At 48.4% G+C, this 12,446-nt stretch overlaps 1 protein-coding gene across 2 annotated transcripts; it reads right to left on the bottom strand.

The window, feature by feature from the left end:
• Window positions 1-482: 482 nt before the first annotated feature.
• Window positions 483-12,094, bottom strand: IGFBP6 (insulin like growth factor binding protein 6). 2 transcript variants are annotated; one of them, XM_079967113.1, is made up of 4 exons: window positions 11,661-12,094; window positions 2,621-2,772; window positions 1,827-1,946; window positions 483-1,431 (listed from the first exon to the last, which is right to left on the bottom strand). In XM_079967113.1, exons 1-4 carry the CDS (start codon window positions 12,001-12,003, stop codon window positions 1,318-1,320), a joined length of 729 nt encoding a protein of 242 aa, XP_079823239.1. In that variant the 5' UTR covers window positions 12,004-12,094; the 3' UTR covers window positions 483-1,317. The 2 variants fall into 2 exon arrangements, with proteins under 2 accessions (XP_079823239.1, XP_079823240.1); XM_079967114.1 differs by lacking the exon at window positions 11,661-12,094 and adding an exon at window positions 3,375-4,327.
• Between the last annotated feature and the right edge of the window lie 352 nt (window positions 12,095-12,446).

Here is a 12,446-nt window from a genome sequence, read left to right as displayed (position 1 = left end):
AAGGGTGGTCGCTACTGAGAAGAGGAAAAGCATGTAACCGTAGAAGCTCTTGGGATAGCCCTACCTGACTTCAGCTTCCTTTTCAGGGAGTTCACTGGAGACTGATGCCACAAATGCATGAAGGAACAGAGCATGCTATTATGTAAAGTAGCATCCACAGGGCTCCTCCTTGTAGAACTTGGACCTCTCAGAACTGATGGTAGCCTCCAAACTTACTTTATTTGCTACTAATTGTTTAGCAGACAGGTTTCCTGAATAAACAATGTGGCAGGTTATGCTTAGGTGCAAACAATAATAACGGTTAAAATCCCCCACAAAAATGCTGGTGTAGTTCTAATTACCAGATGCAATTATGACCTTTTCATCTTTTCCAAGCATTTTTTAGGGACAAGGTTTATTTCTTTAGCTGAATCCTTTTCATTGTTGGTGCCAGGAGATTTTCAGAAGCCAAAGAAAAACCAGTCTTGAGGACTAATAGCAAGCATGTTATATAGTCCTCAGATTTATTGAATCCAGTGCCAGTGAAACATACAGAATCCACCCCCCGCCCAATTGAAGCACATGGCAGAGAATAGGGAAAACCCAGGCAACCACAGACCCCCTCCATGTACACAGACCCCCCACGATCTGCTTGAGAGGAAGCTGTCAGGCAACATGATACAGAGGGCAGGCTAAGGACCAAGCAGGTGATAGTGGGGAAAAAAACAACCGGGAGTGTCCCAGTGCCCCATACCATTTATCCCTTCCACACTATCTCATTGTAATTCTAGGTGTTGGTGATGGTGTGAGATTGCTGTTCTCATCCTTTCCCATTTCATAGTGCCCTTGCAGGCTCTCTATGGTCATCTGTTTTTACAAAGTTGTCTCCTTTCCCATTTTTCCTATTACTTCTAGCTTGGTAAAAAGCTTTAGATCATCAGCCCTGGTTCTCCTCCCCACACCCAGTATCTGGCTACTCATGTCTCCCTACCGGCTTAGAACATAGGATGCACGCAACATCTACTAAATGTAAAGCTGGCTTAGGTGCCAGCTTATCTTTGCAGTGCAACCACTGATAGCTTATCCAAGAAAACATCTTTAGTCGTGTAGTCAGAAGCCTCCTCTTGGCCCGTGTTGTGATGCAGCCAGTCCAGGTTCCTCCACCCTTCTGTAAATTATCAGATGCAACAGCTGCTCCAAGGTTATTCCAGGGAATGCAAGGTCCCAGCAAGGCAGCAACAGCACAATAAGTTAAAAGCAAATATTTGCAACAGTTCTAGTAGAGCGATTCTTCCTGGACAAGCATCTCTGCTGCTGGAGCACTCTACTCCCAACCGCTCAGTCGACATTGGGAAGCAGGCAAAGGGGTTTTTCTTCCATGCCCTCCAACCGGCGGCCTCTCTTATCCACACACCAGCACTGGCCTCTCTTCTGTCCCTTGGATGCCTGACACTGTAGGGGGCAATGATGTTAGTGGAAGATAAGACTACTGTGAAACAGCAGCTTCTCTAGCCCATGGATCCTGGCAATTCCCCATTTGTGCGTGATCGGCATGCGCAAGCCACTTCGGCTCTGCAATGGGGCTGGACAGGGTAGGGTGGGCTTACATGCATCCCACTGACACACAGTGCCTCAAAGCACAACCTCTGTGTATATGGGGAGTTGCCTGTATACACAGTGGGAGAGACTGGATATTTTTAACATAAGATTCTGGTAGGAAAGTTGAAGCCAAAAGAACCAGAACACTAAACCAACTGAGAAATTACTCAGCTTATTACTCAGAGTTATGGCTTGCTATAAAAGCCCAAGAGTAGCTCACTTTGCCTATAGGCAACTTTTCAGTATACCTGCTTACGCCTGTAGAAGCCTTTGGTGTCACAGTTGGGAATGAAGATGTCTTGGCCATTCTGGTAGAGCGGGGCCTTCAACTCCTGCAAGATGGCTGCCAGGTGCCTGCGGCAAGGAGCCTGCCAAACCGAAATAGGACAGTAGTTAAGTTGTGGTGGGAACCTGTGGCCTCTCAGATGTTATTAGATCACTCCATCGGCCACAGCCAGCATGGCCAATGGTGAGGGATGATGGAAGTTGTAGTCTAACATCATCTGGAGAGCCACAGGCTCCCTGCTATTGGATTGACAAAAGAGCTGTGATACCCAGAGGTGGACAGAAGCCAGAAGAGCAAGCAGTGTATTCAGCCTGGGTTTAACAGTACTTTAAATACAAGTGTTTGGGTCTGCTTTACAAGTCAAGGGTTTATACAGAAGGCACCGTATAAAAGTGCTAGCATGGCAGGGAGTGATACGCTGGCTTCCCATATAGGGAGGAAGGCTGTGAGTATGTGTTAAACCATGAGGAAGTATTCAATTACGAGATCCTTCTCCGGCTTAATGAAAATATGCAATCCCAGAAAGATTATACCTCATTCTTTTCTTTAAGTAGGAATTTGGTGGTGTGAGAAGGAGAGAGAGAAAAATAGAAGCAGACAGTTAAGAGCAACAATGTGCAGGTTCCTCAGTTCTTCTAGCAGCACTTTCCTGTGCAGGAAGGTCCATACAGAGCAGGAAGCCAGAATGCCAGCAAGGAAGCAGTCCCTTCTATTCTTTCTCTGGGTGGGAAAGTACAGGCTGCTTGCTCCACGTACCATATCACGCTCCTGTTTGGCATCACTGCCCAGGGAGAGCTGCTGTAGTTGGGTTTTGCCAACCGTGACCTCTTGCAGCGGATCCTGGCTCTGTAACAGGAGAGGCTCTGCTGTTGATGGACCAGCATGGTGATTCTCCTCCCAACCTTCACCTAGAGAGATGGAAACAGGCTTCAGCCTTTCAGTCACCTTCTTAAGGAAGACAAGGGGAGGGAGGGAGGGAGGACCAGCTGCAGGACAGCAGTTCCCAAACTCTACAGAGAACAAAGTTGAAGTATTGGGTGCATCCACATTCTCTTCCAAACAGAACATGAAAACAGAAGATGAATGGAACAGTCAGCCTCTGTTATTTCTATCAATATAACTGGTAGCATTTACCACCACTGACCCACCCACCCTGTGCAGGGGGTGTGATTAAGGATGCACTGCATGAGCTGCAGCTGACGGGGTCTGAGGGATCCCAGAAGTCCAGCCTCGAGTCCTGTAAATGGGCAAAAGGGAAGCAGGACACAGTAGGGATGTTAACTAAACTGCCCTGCAGTTGAAAGAAACATATATGCCCATTGTTCTGGAAGCTTATCAAGAAAATACATGTGTGAAACCCATCTAGCATTAACTGCAAAGTAAACGTGCCTCTATGCCAGGTATCAGAAGTTGTGATCAGTGAGCAATACCTCTCTAAAGATGGTGGGATTTGCAATACAGCCAAAGACTTTGGTTAGTTTCTCCTCCTTGACATTTCAGATAATCTTACCCTTGCCTGGTATTTTGCCGGATGCAGCAACCGGGACATACTCAAAGAGCTGGAAAGACATTAGAAGTAACTCATCCAGAAAAACCCTCAGCCATGAAGCTACACTGCCCTGAAAGGCATGTAGGACAAAAATGTAGGAAAGAAATGTAGACTGGAAAGCACTGCTTCGCCCAACAGCTATTTCAAATAACCATTTGTCCATCTCCAGCCAAGAACTGGCAGTGTCCAAAGGACAATTTTTAAAGCTAATATTCTCCAGAAGGTAGTTTTGGAGGAATCTTAACAGTCACATGCATTTCCCATTTTTTTAATATATAAAAAATCCTAATCTAGTTATCCCTATCTCCTCCAGCCCCATAATGTTGTCACTTGGGACAGTAAGTGTTGAACACTTCAGTTCTCCCTGTGTGACCTCAACCAGAATGAAGGCTAGCTGAATTCACGCCCATATATATTGTTGTCAAGTTATGCTTTTCCAGGTGTGTGGGTGTGGGTGTTCAGCCCAGTTGTGCTTTTTACTGTAGAATTTAGAGAAGAAATAGATGTATAATGCAGCCTTTCTGTCCCCAAATTCCAGCCACTTACCATTTAAGTGAGCATTTCTGTACACAAAAAGCACCTGAGACAAAAATCAACAACAAACCAACCCATCCAAGAAGTATATTTTTGCTGTTTTTGTTGGGGGACTTTTTCTCCCAGGCAGTTTTAATTTATTGGGAAAGAAGAAGGTTAAAAAAGTCCCATTGGGTTTTTCGAACAAAAGCTGCTCCAGGGACTGCAGAATTTTGCATGCTGATTTAATAACTGACTGGCATCAGCAAGTCTGGAATAATGGAGAAACTCACCAAGTCCAGGCGTGTCAAAGTAATCATGACAGATGATTTTAGTACCATTTGGGGCAGTTTTAATAATTATGCAGTCATGAAGGAACATGGATTTTTCCCACCAGCAACAAAGGGATACTTTCAGAAAGGAAAGCTCAGTGGGCAGGTTTAGCTGAGAAAACTGTTTCGCTCCACCATCCATGAGACCCAAGTGAAATAGACAGCTTCTTGTAGTCAATAATGAAGATGTAAAATTAGCTCTAAAAATTTCTGCACATGAATGATGTGGGTAAAACACAATCATATACACATTACCCCTTACAGCAGCACACAGAAGACCTGAAGATTATCACTGGTTACGTCTATAGACACATGTGGAGCACGTTACAGATTGTGATCACTGACAACCTGTGGATTTGCTCCACAGCTAACCACTGGCTCAGCTCTCGCGAGACTTCTGCATTTTCCACACAGCTCCTCAAGGGGGCAGCAGAGCTTCCTTGAATCAAGCCATTTCCTGTGAGATCCTGTACTACTTGTGCAGTGGTACCTCGGGTTAAGAACTTAATTCGTTCCGGAGGTCTGTTCTTAACCTGAAACTGTTCTTAACCTGAAGCACCACTTTAGCTAATGGGGCCTCCCGCTGCTGCTGCTGCTGCGCCGCCACGCAATTTATGTTCTCATCCTGAAGCAAAGTTCGTAACCTGAAGCACCATTTCTGGGTTAGCGGAGTCTGTAACCTGAAGCGTCTGTAACCCGAGGTACCACTGTAGCTCCAATTCAGTCTGGATTGTAGACACAGCACCCTGGCTCAGTGGAGACCATTTAAGGCTGTTGAAATGGTAGCAGCAGGAAGAACGATGGGCAAAACCTACTTAGTAGGCCATAATGACAAGTTCCATGCAGCACCGAAAGACAGAACAGGTTCCAGCCATAAAAGATTAGCATGTTTTTGGAGGCTACATACATATTTATTAGAGAGCATGATGAATCTAAAAACTCAGGGTGCTTGTAGGCTGCCCAATCACATACATGTTTAACTCAGAAGCAATTCACAGTGGGATCAGTGGGACTTGCCTTCTTATCTAAGGATGAGTAGAACTGCAGTCTTATCCTGGAAAACTCCAGGGGCTTCCTGGCTGTGAAATGCTAGACCATTTTCACCAGTGATTGATAAATCCAGGATGCTGCACCAGTGTCAGGCTTTGGGGGATCGGCTTCCTCCCCTGTGGCCGTAAATGAGCAGATCAAACGAAAGGGAATTCTTACCAGTTAGTTTCTTTAATAAACACAGCGAAGGTCAAAAGAAAGCGTCTAACCAGAATGGTGGGGCTCCCAATTAAGGTCACTCCTCCCTCTGTCCCTCTTAATCTAGTCACTCCTATGTTTTGTAATCTGAGATTGTAGCCTCTGTGCTTTCTGTTCTGCCACTTTCTGACTTTCTCCCGGACTTTGGGGAAGGGGGGTGGATAGTACCGAGAGACTGTGAATCTGTTAACTATCTCTTCTAGTGTTAGATCTGCTAGCTTCCCCCCATCCAGTATTTCCCAGCTTCTGCCTTCTGAACTATGCCCCTCTGCAAACCACTGTTCCACATCTATACTGTCCTCCTGCTCCTGGGAAGATTCAGGATCAGGAGGAGGGTGGCGGCTCCCACCATTCCTCCTCAGTGCAGCTCTCCTCAGCATGGTCCCTGACAATCTGAAAGTTATCCACATGATAAATTATCCCTTTACCCAGGTCATTTGATCAAATGGAATCAAGGTTCAATCGATTAGATACAAAGCCCCACTTAGCCTAGCATAAACAGCAGGCAGATGTTGGTTAAGTGTTTTCCTAACTGTAAAAACAAGGCATGGGTAAAATGGCAAAATAGGAAGAGAGATGTATGCATGAGTTACATCCAGATCACAACTGGCCTAGACTCTACACTGCTTTCATCTTTCAAAAACTACTTCTGCACTAATAGTGTCTAAAAGTTTGATATTAAAAAGCTGGATTTGTTTTAGTATTCCAAAGGATTTGTTGGATATTGCTCTCTCTAAGTCAGCTTCTGCAACTCTGGGGTTGCGGCGCTCATCTCACTTTATTGGCCGAGGGAGCCAGCATTTGTTCGCAGACAGCTTCTGGGTCATGTGGCAATCATGACTAAGCCACTTCTGGCGAAGCAGAGCAGCGCACGGAAATGCCGTTTACCTTCCTGCCAGAACCTATTTATCTACTTGTACTTTGACATGCTTTCAAACTGCTAGGTTGGCAGGAGCAGGGACCGAGCAACAGGAGCTCACCCTGTTGCAGGGATTCGAACCGCTGACCTTCTGATCGGCAAGCCCTAGGCTCAGTGGTTTAGACCACAGCGCCACCAGCATCCCCCAGTGTTCCTAGGTTTTGACCACTTGTGTAATCCTCTGCATGTTTACTTGGACATAAGCGTCCTTGAACACTTTATTCCCCAAATAAGCATGCATGGGATTGCAGCTTGAAATGCAGGTTTATTCTGATTTCCACACACTGTTTGGCTGTAGTAAATGCAGTGGCGTAGCGTGGGTTGTCAGCACCCGGGGCAAGGCAAGTAATTTGCGCCCCCTAACCCGTGGATTTGCGCCCCCTAACCCGTGGATTTGCGCCCCCTAATCCTAACCCCCAGATGTTGCGCCCAGTGCAGCCAGCACCCCCCACGCTACGCCACTGAGTAAATGTTTCTGAGCAAGGTTTGAAGCTGCTCCTCCTTACAATGTCAGGCTACAAAGCTGTCATAAATTCATGAAACAATGTTCAGTGCTACATTTGTAATGTAAAAAACTGATGTCTCATTTTTGGGTTTGTTGAACTGCATGCATGCACATACTTGATTTCACGCCAAGAGGCCTGACTAAGGTTGCCATTTAAAATATTTTAAAATAGGAGGTGGAGGAAGATGCACTCAGTGCTTCTTAGTCATCAGGAGCGGAGTGAATTTTACAAGTTCAACACAAGCAGTTCTCCAACCACAATCCCTCAGCAGAGGGAAGGACTTGGCATGATCTCCACACCTCCAATATCCCTTCTTACCTCTGGATTTTATTTTGAGAAGAGAATGACAATTTATTGCACAAGCCATTTGAGGGACATGCTGACCACAATTCCTTGCTGCCAACTGTGGTTTTCTTCTTCTCCATATTACCAAACTAAGAGATCTTTTTATTTTTATATCAGCCAGCGTAACTGGGGCACCTGTTTTGCATGTTCAGTGCCAAGCTAAGCTCAAATCTGCATACCTTCTACAAAATGATGACAAAGCAACTAGACATTACATTGGAAATCCATGGCACTGGAAGGGCTACCAAGATAGCTGTTTTCTCCAGAAGTGACATAACTTGCTCACTTGGGAATGTTGGAGAATCCAGATGATGTTGCTATGACATCATTATGTTCCAATGTTCTCTCTGTTGTCCTTTTGACTTTATAGGCCTAGTTCACTGCAAATTGCCTGACTTTTAGCCTCAACTCACCCAGCACAGAGGAGTGGTCCATGAGGCAGCTGTTGCTAAGGCTGGCAAACCCCAACCGTTCTGTATTTCTTGGTTGCTCTGCCACCATTATTGCCCCTGCATCTACGGAGCTCTATTGAAAAAGGTGAGAATTCTGCATATCACCTGTTCAGGAGAGCAAAATAGAATAGATTCAGACCTGCTATTTTTCCTGCCAAACAGCTGAATGGCAGGATTTTAATCTGCAATGCTTATTTTTTTTTAATGTTAAAGACCATGGCTTCCCATATTAACTTGTCTGTGCTTTAAAATCTTCTGCTGATGTTCATTCTCCAGGTGCCTCCTTCATCAGAGATTTGCTATTCAACAGTAAGGGAAAGGGCTTTCTCAGCAGTGGCACCCCAGTTATGGAATGCCCTCCCTATAGAGGCTTGGCTTCCACTAACACTGCAGTCTTTCCAGTGCCAACCAACATTTTTATTCACACAGGCATTTTAAAATTTTGTTTTATTATCATTTTATGCTATAAACCAATTGTATACCACTCTGAAATCCAAATGAATTGAATGGCAGGAAATACATGTTTTAATAAATAAGACCACAGGGTGGGGGGCGGAGGCAATGTCAGGGCCATATATGCCAGGAATCAGGGTGTATGGGATGTTAGGAGGGGGATAGCACCTCTGGTGGGGGACACATCATGCTCCTTCTGAGTTAGTTTGCCCACTTTTGGTCCCCACCCCGCACTCAGCTCTCGCCTGTGGCTCCTAGAAGCTGTCAGCACGTGACAGCAGCCACACCCCGGCAACAGCTTCGATTGGCCAGCTAAACCAAGTGAGGGGAGCTGATGGGTCTCAGACCCTTGGCGATTTAGGGACTTCCCCTGCATGGGAAAACAGGCTCTGGGGGATTGAATGGATGAGACCAATAGTTGGTCCAATGGTCAAGAAGGCAGTTTCTGCAAGTGCCGAACATGGAAGTGAGGGGCAGATGGGTTTGTCAAACCTGGAAGGGAGTCCATTAGGGGAAGGAAAACTCTGATCCCAAATCTCTGCTGCCTTGTGAGCAGAGGCATGGGGGTGTCTGTGGCTCTGGGCACAATTTTGTGAGGGGGCACCAACAGGCACCCTACAGCAGGCTCCTTCATCAGAGCCTGACTCTGATCAAGAAGCAGCTGTGCCTTGGCTGTGGCGCTCTTGCCTGTCTGCAGCTGAGCCCTGGGTCAGACCTGACCCAGAGAAGGAGAGCAGGAGAATGGGCAGCAATGCTGCTGGCCCTGCCTCCTTGGCCACGGTGCGACTTGTGCCTAGCCACAGCCGCTGTGCCACCGGGTCAGGTCTGACCCAGAGGAGGAGAGCAGAAGGAGAGTGGGCAGCAGCCCCCCCCCCTTCTCCCCTGGACTGTGGCACCCAGGAGAGCACCCTCCAGCCCCAGCCCCACTGGGAGCACACCCCATGCAGTGCAGGCATATGCTCTGCCGCTGCTTGCGAGATCTTCAGGAGAAGAAAAGGCCATGGAGTACCCCTACAGAAATCCACATTTGGATGGTGCCTTGTATGCCTTCTGGCAACTCCAGCAGCCCAGCTGGTGCCAAACATATTGCTCTGCTTTCCTTTGGACCACATCAGTGAGGCAGAGAGGGAGTTTGCCCAGGACCTCCAGACGCACTGCCCAGGCTTGCACCCTGAGAAGGTCACATCTGTGCTACTAATGCAGCAGTTGATTTCATCTCTCGAGACAGATGGATGCCAATAGAAGACAAGAATCTCAAGGCCTGATGTTAACACTTAGCCATGGCTGTTTCCATGGACTGGATGTGTTCAACTTCAGAGAGCATCAGGAACAGAAGGAACTAAGAATGCACAGTATCAGCCTCGTTACAGGCAGTATAAGCCTCTGGACTGGCCAGGCCAGGCTTATGTACTAGAACCAAGGTCAAATCCCTGGTAAAAAGCAACAGTCCCTGTTGCACTTTCAGGATCCAGATTAACTGCTTACTTGTTGTCCCAGGGAGCCTGGGAGTTCGATAGCAGACCAAAATCTGGATTCTGCTCTGGCTAGTTATAGACCCCAACTGGTCCTGGCAAAAAGAGAAAGGAGGTCTAGCCAAGCATAACCAAGGTTTTTGAAAAAGGAAAATGCAGGGCCAGCTTCTCTGTTTGTCCACTGCTCTGCGTCACAACAAAAAGGATAAGAGCCAAATTTTGCTGGTTAAAATAAGTACCCATGTGAGTTGCCCAGCATCTTTCCATCATCTGGCAGAATGGCTCCTTTTCAGCTTGCTAGAGAGGAAAAGCAAAACCAAGGACACTTGCAAGTAATCCAGTTTGCAGATTATGGCTCACTTCATGCAATCAAAGAAAACAGACTGTTGTCAGCAAGCGCCCAGAAAGCAAGCAAAAACGTGTTTTCAGGAGTTGTGCTTCTGTGCAGAGTTGGACATGCTGCCAGACATGCTCACATCCCCTCCTCTCCTGTTGCCACAGACCAATACTAGCATTTAAAGAGTTCTGAGGCACAGTGTCCTTAAATCACAAGTCTAATCATAAATCCAACTCATAAAGTAGGTTCATGACAAGGAACTGCCAGATCCAAACTTTACTTGCACAGTACAGTATATTAGTTTTATAGAGTTGAAGCCCAAGCTCTTCTTCCCAGGGTTCATCTCTCCACCACACAAACTAGTGGATTCTTGCAGTCTACAAAGGGAAGCTGTAAAGAACTGTTTGCGAACCCTCCCCAGAGAGAACAGGAGAAGGTGCAGCTCCAGGTAGGCAGAGATGATTTTGCAGTCTTCTCCCTGCAAGACAAGGTTTGGCACTGCACCCACTACTAGTCTGAGCAAAAGGTGACTCAGGCCTGGCATGAGAGATCAAGGGTGGCAGTGGCGTCTGTTCAGCTCACACACAAGTCTAGGGACAGAAGAAGATACTGCAGATTCTCCCCATCCCATCCCAAAACATTCCTGACAGCAAACACTTCTCTCCTCTCTGCTCTTAAGGTATTCATTCCCAAACCTGAGGAGCTGCGTTCACACCGTTTTGACCTAACTGATTTCAGGGGTCATCCCTGGTGTTTATACCTGGGTTGGAGGGGCTATGGAGGCTTCTGGTCCTCAGGATGCATATAGTTAGGTCCGAGTTACCAGAGAGGCATTAAATGTTTCCAAAGTTGGAACAAAACATGAACGGCTGAGCAAAGAACTCAAAGCACACGCATTTCAAAAGTACCTACTCCCCCTGCACAAACATGATTCCAAAACAAGTAACTAATTCAGATTCAAATGTTGTAGTTTAAGCACAGGAAAAAATCTATGAGCCCTTATGGCTTTTATGCTTCAAGGCTAGAAAAAGAAGCAGCCAACATTCACTACCCAGCACCCGAAAGACTTCTCTTCCCTTTCTGCCCTTGATTGTACATCTTCACAATCTTCAATTTTGTTTGGGACATAGGGACTGCATATATTAATATATAGGTTTAAATCAGACTGTGTGGATTATTTTCATTCTTAATGTGAGCTGGTGATGTTTCTTCTTTTGTCTTTACTGTATTTACAAAATTAAAGAAATGTAAAGAAAGAACACTTGAATCACACTGTGGGAGTGCAGGAAGAGGATAGCTGATCGTTTCACTCCATCACCTTCCCTGCCGGCAATCCTATAGCTCTTTACTTGGGAGTAAATCCCACAGTGTTCAATAGGGCTTTGCTCCCTTTGCTCCGAGGATCTTACATGTGAATCTCGATGACAGACTAACGAGGTTCAGTCATCTCCTGCATCCAATATGCTCCCAACCCCCCTTTGTACTTCCTCACCCTCCATACTTGCATGGCAATCTTGGCCCCGCGATATTTCAGGGAAGGATTGAATTGTAGAGTTGCAAGGGACCCCGCAGGGTCATCTAGTCCAACCCCCCATGCGGGAGACTTTACCGCCTTCCGCGCCCGCTCGCTTCCACGTTCCAGCTCCGGGCTCGCCCTCCACGGCACTCACCGGGCGCGGGCGCCGCCTCCGTCTGGTTCCGGCCGCCTCCGGCCACACAGACCCCCCGGCCGTGCAGCAAGGCGTGCAGCGGAGTGCGCTCGCCGGGCCGAGGGACGCAGCGCAAGCCGGGCGCGCAGCTCCGGGTGTAGACGCCGCACGGCTCGCCCAGCGCCCGCGCGTCGCAGCCCTGCTCGGCGCCAAGAGCCTGCGCGTCCCGGGCAAGGGACAAGGGGCAAGGGGCGCCGCCGCCGCCGCCTCCTGGCCGCCCTCCTCCACCCGCCGCCGCCGCCTCGGTCAGCAAGAGGAGCAGCAGCAGCAGCAGCGCCGTCTCCAAGCAGCAAGCCGGGAGCATGGTGGTCCGCAGGGCGCCCGGTGCCGGAGCCGCCGACAGAGTGGCTGGAGCGCCGCGCGGCAGCCCTTAAATGCGCGCAGCGCGCAGCGCCAACCCCCGAGCTGCCGGCCTCCTTCCGCGCCAGGTGCGCAGCCTGCCCGGCTGGAAGGGCGCCAGCCCGCGGGGTGGGGCTGCGGGCGACCGCGAGCTGGGGGGCAGCTGGGGCCCCGCGCCCCGCGGCGCCCGTCCAACGGCCGGCCCAGGAAGCGCGCCAAGCGCCCAGTTCCCGTCCTGGAAACTGCCGGACCAGCAAGCCGCGGAAAAGCTGCGCGGCGGAGTGCTCGGAATTCGGAACTGGAGGAAAGACCCCGGACCCGGTTCAGAATCCCGTAGACAGAGGCGTCCCACCCGGAGGCGCCTGCAGGCTCCGCGCGGCCCGAGAGGGCACCAGGGCGCTGGCGTCT

This window comes from Podarcis cretensis (assembly GCF_951804945.1).
Source record: "Podarcis cretensis genome assembly, chromosome: 2".
NCBI lineage: Eukaryota > Metazoa > Chordata > Lepidosauria > Squamata > Lacertidae > Podarcis > Podarcis cretensis.
This window is presented reverse-complemented; position numbering and strand designations above follow the sequence as displayed.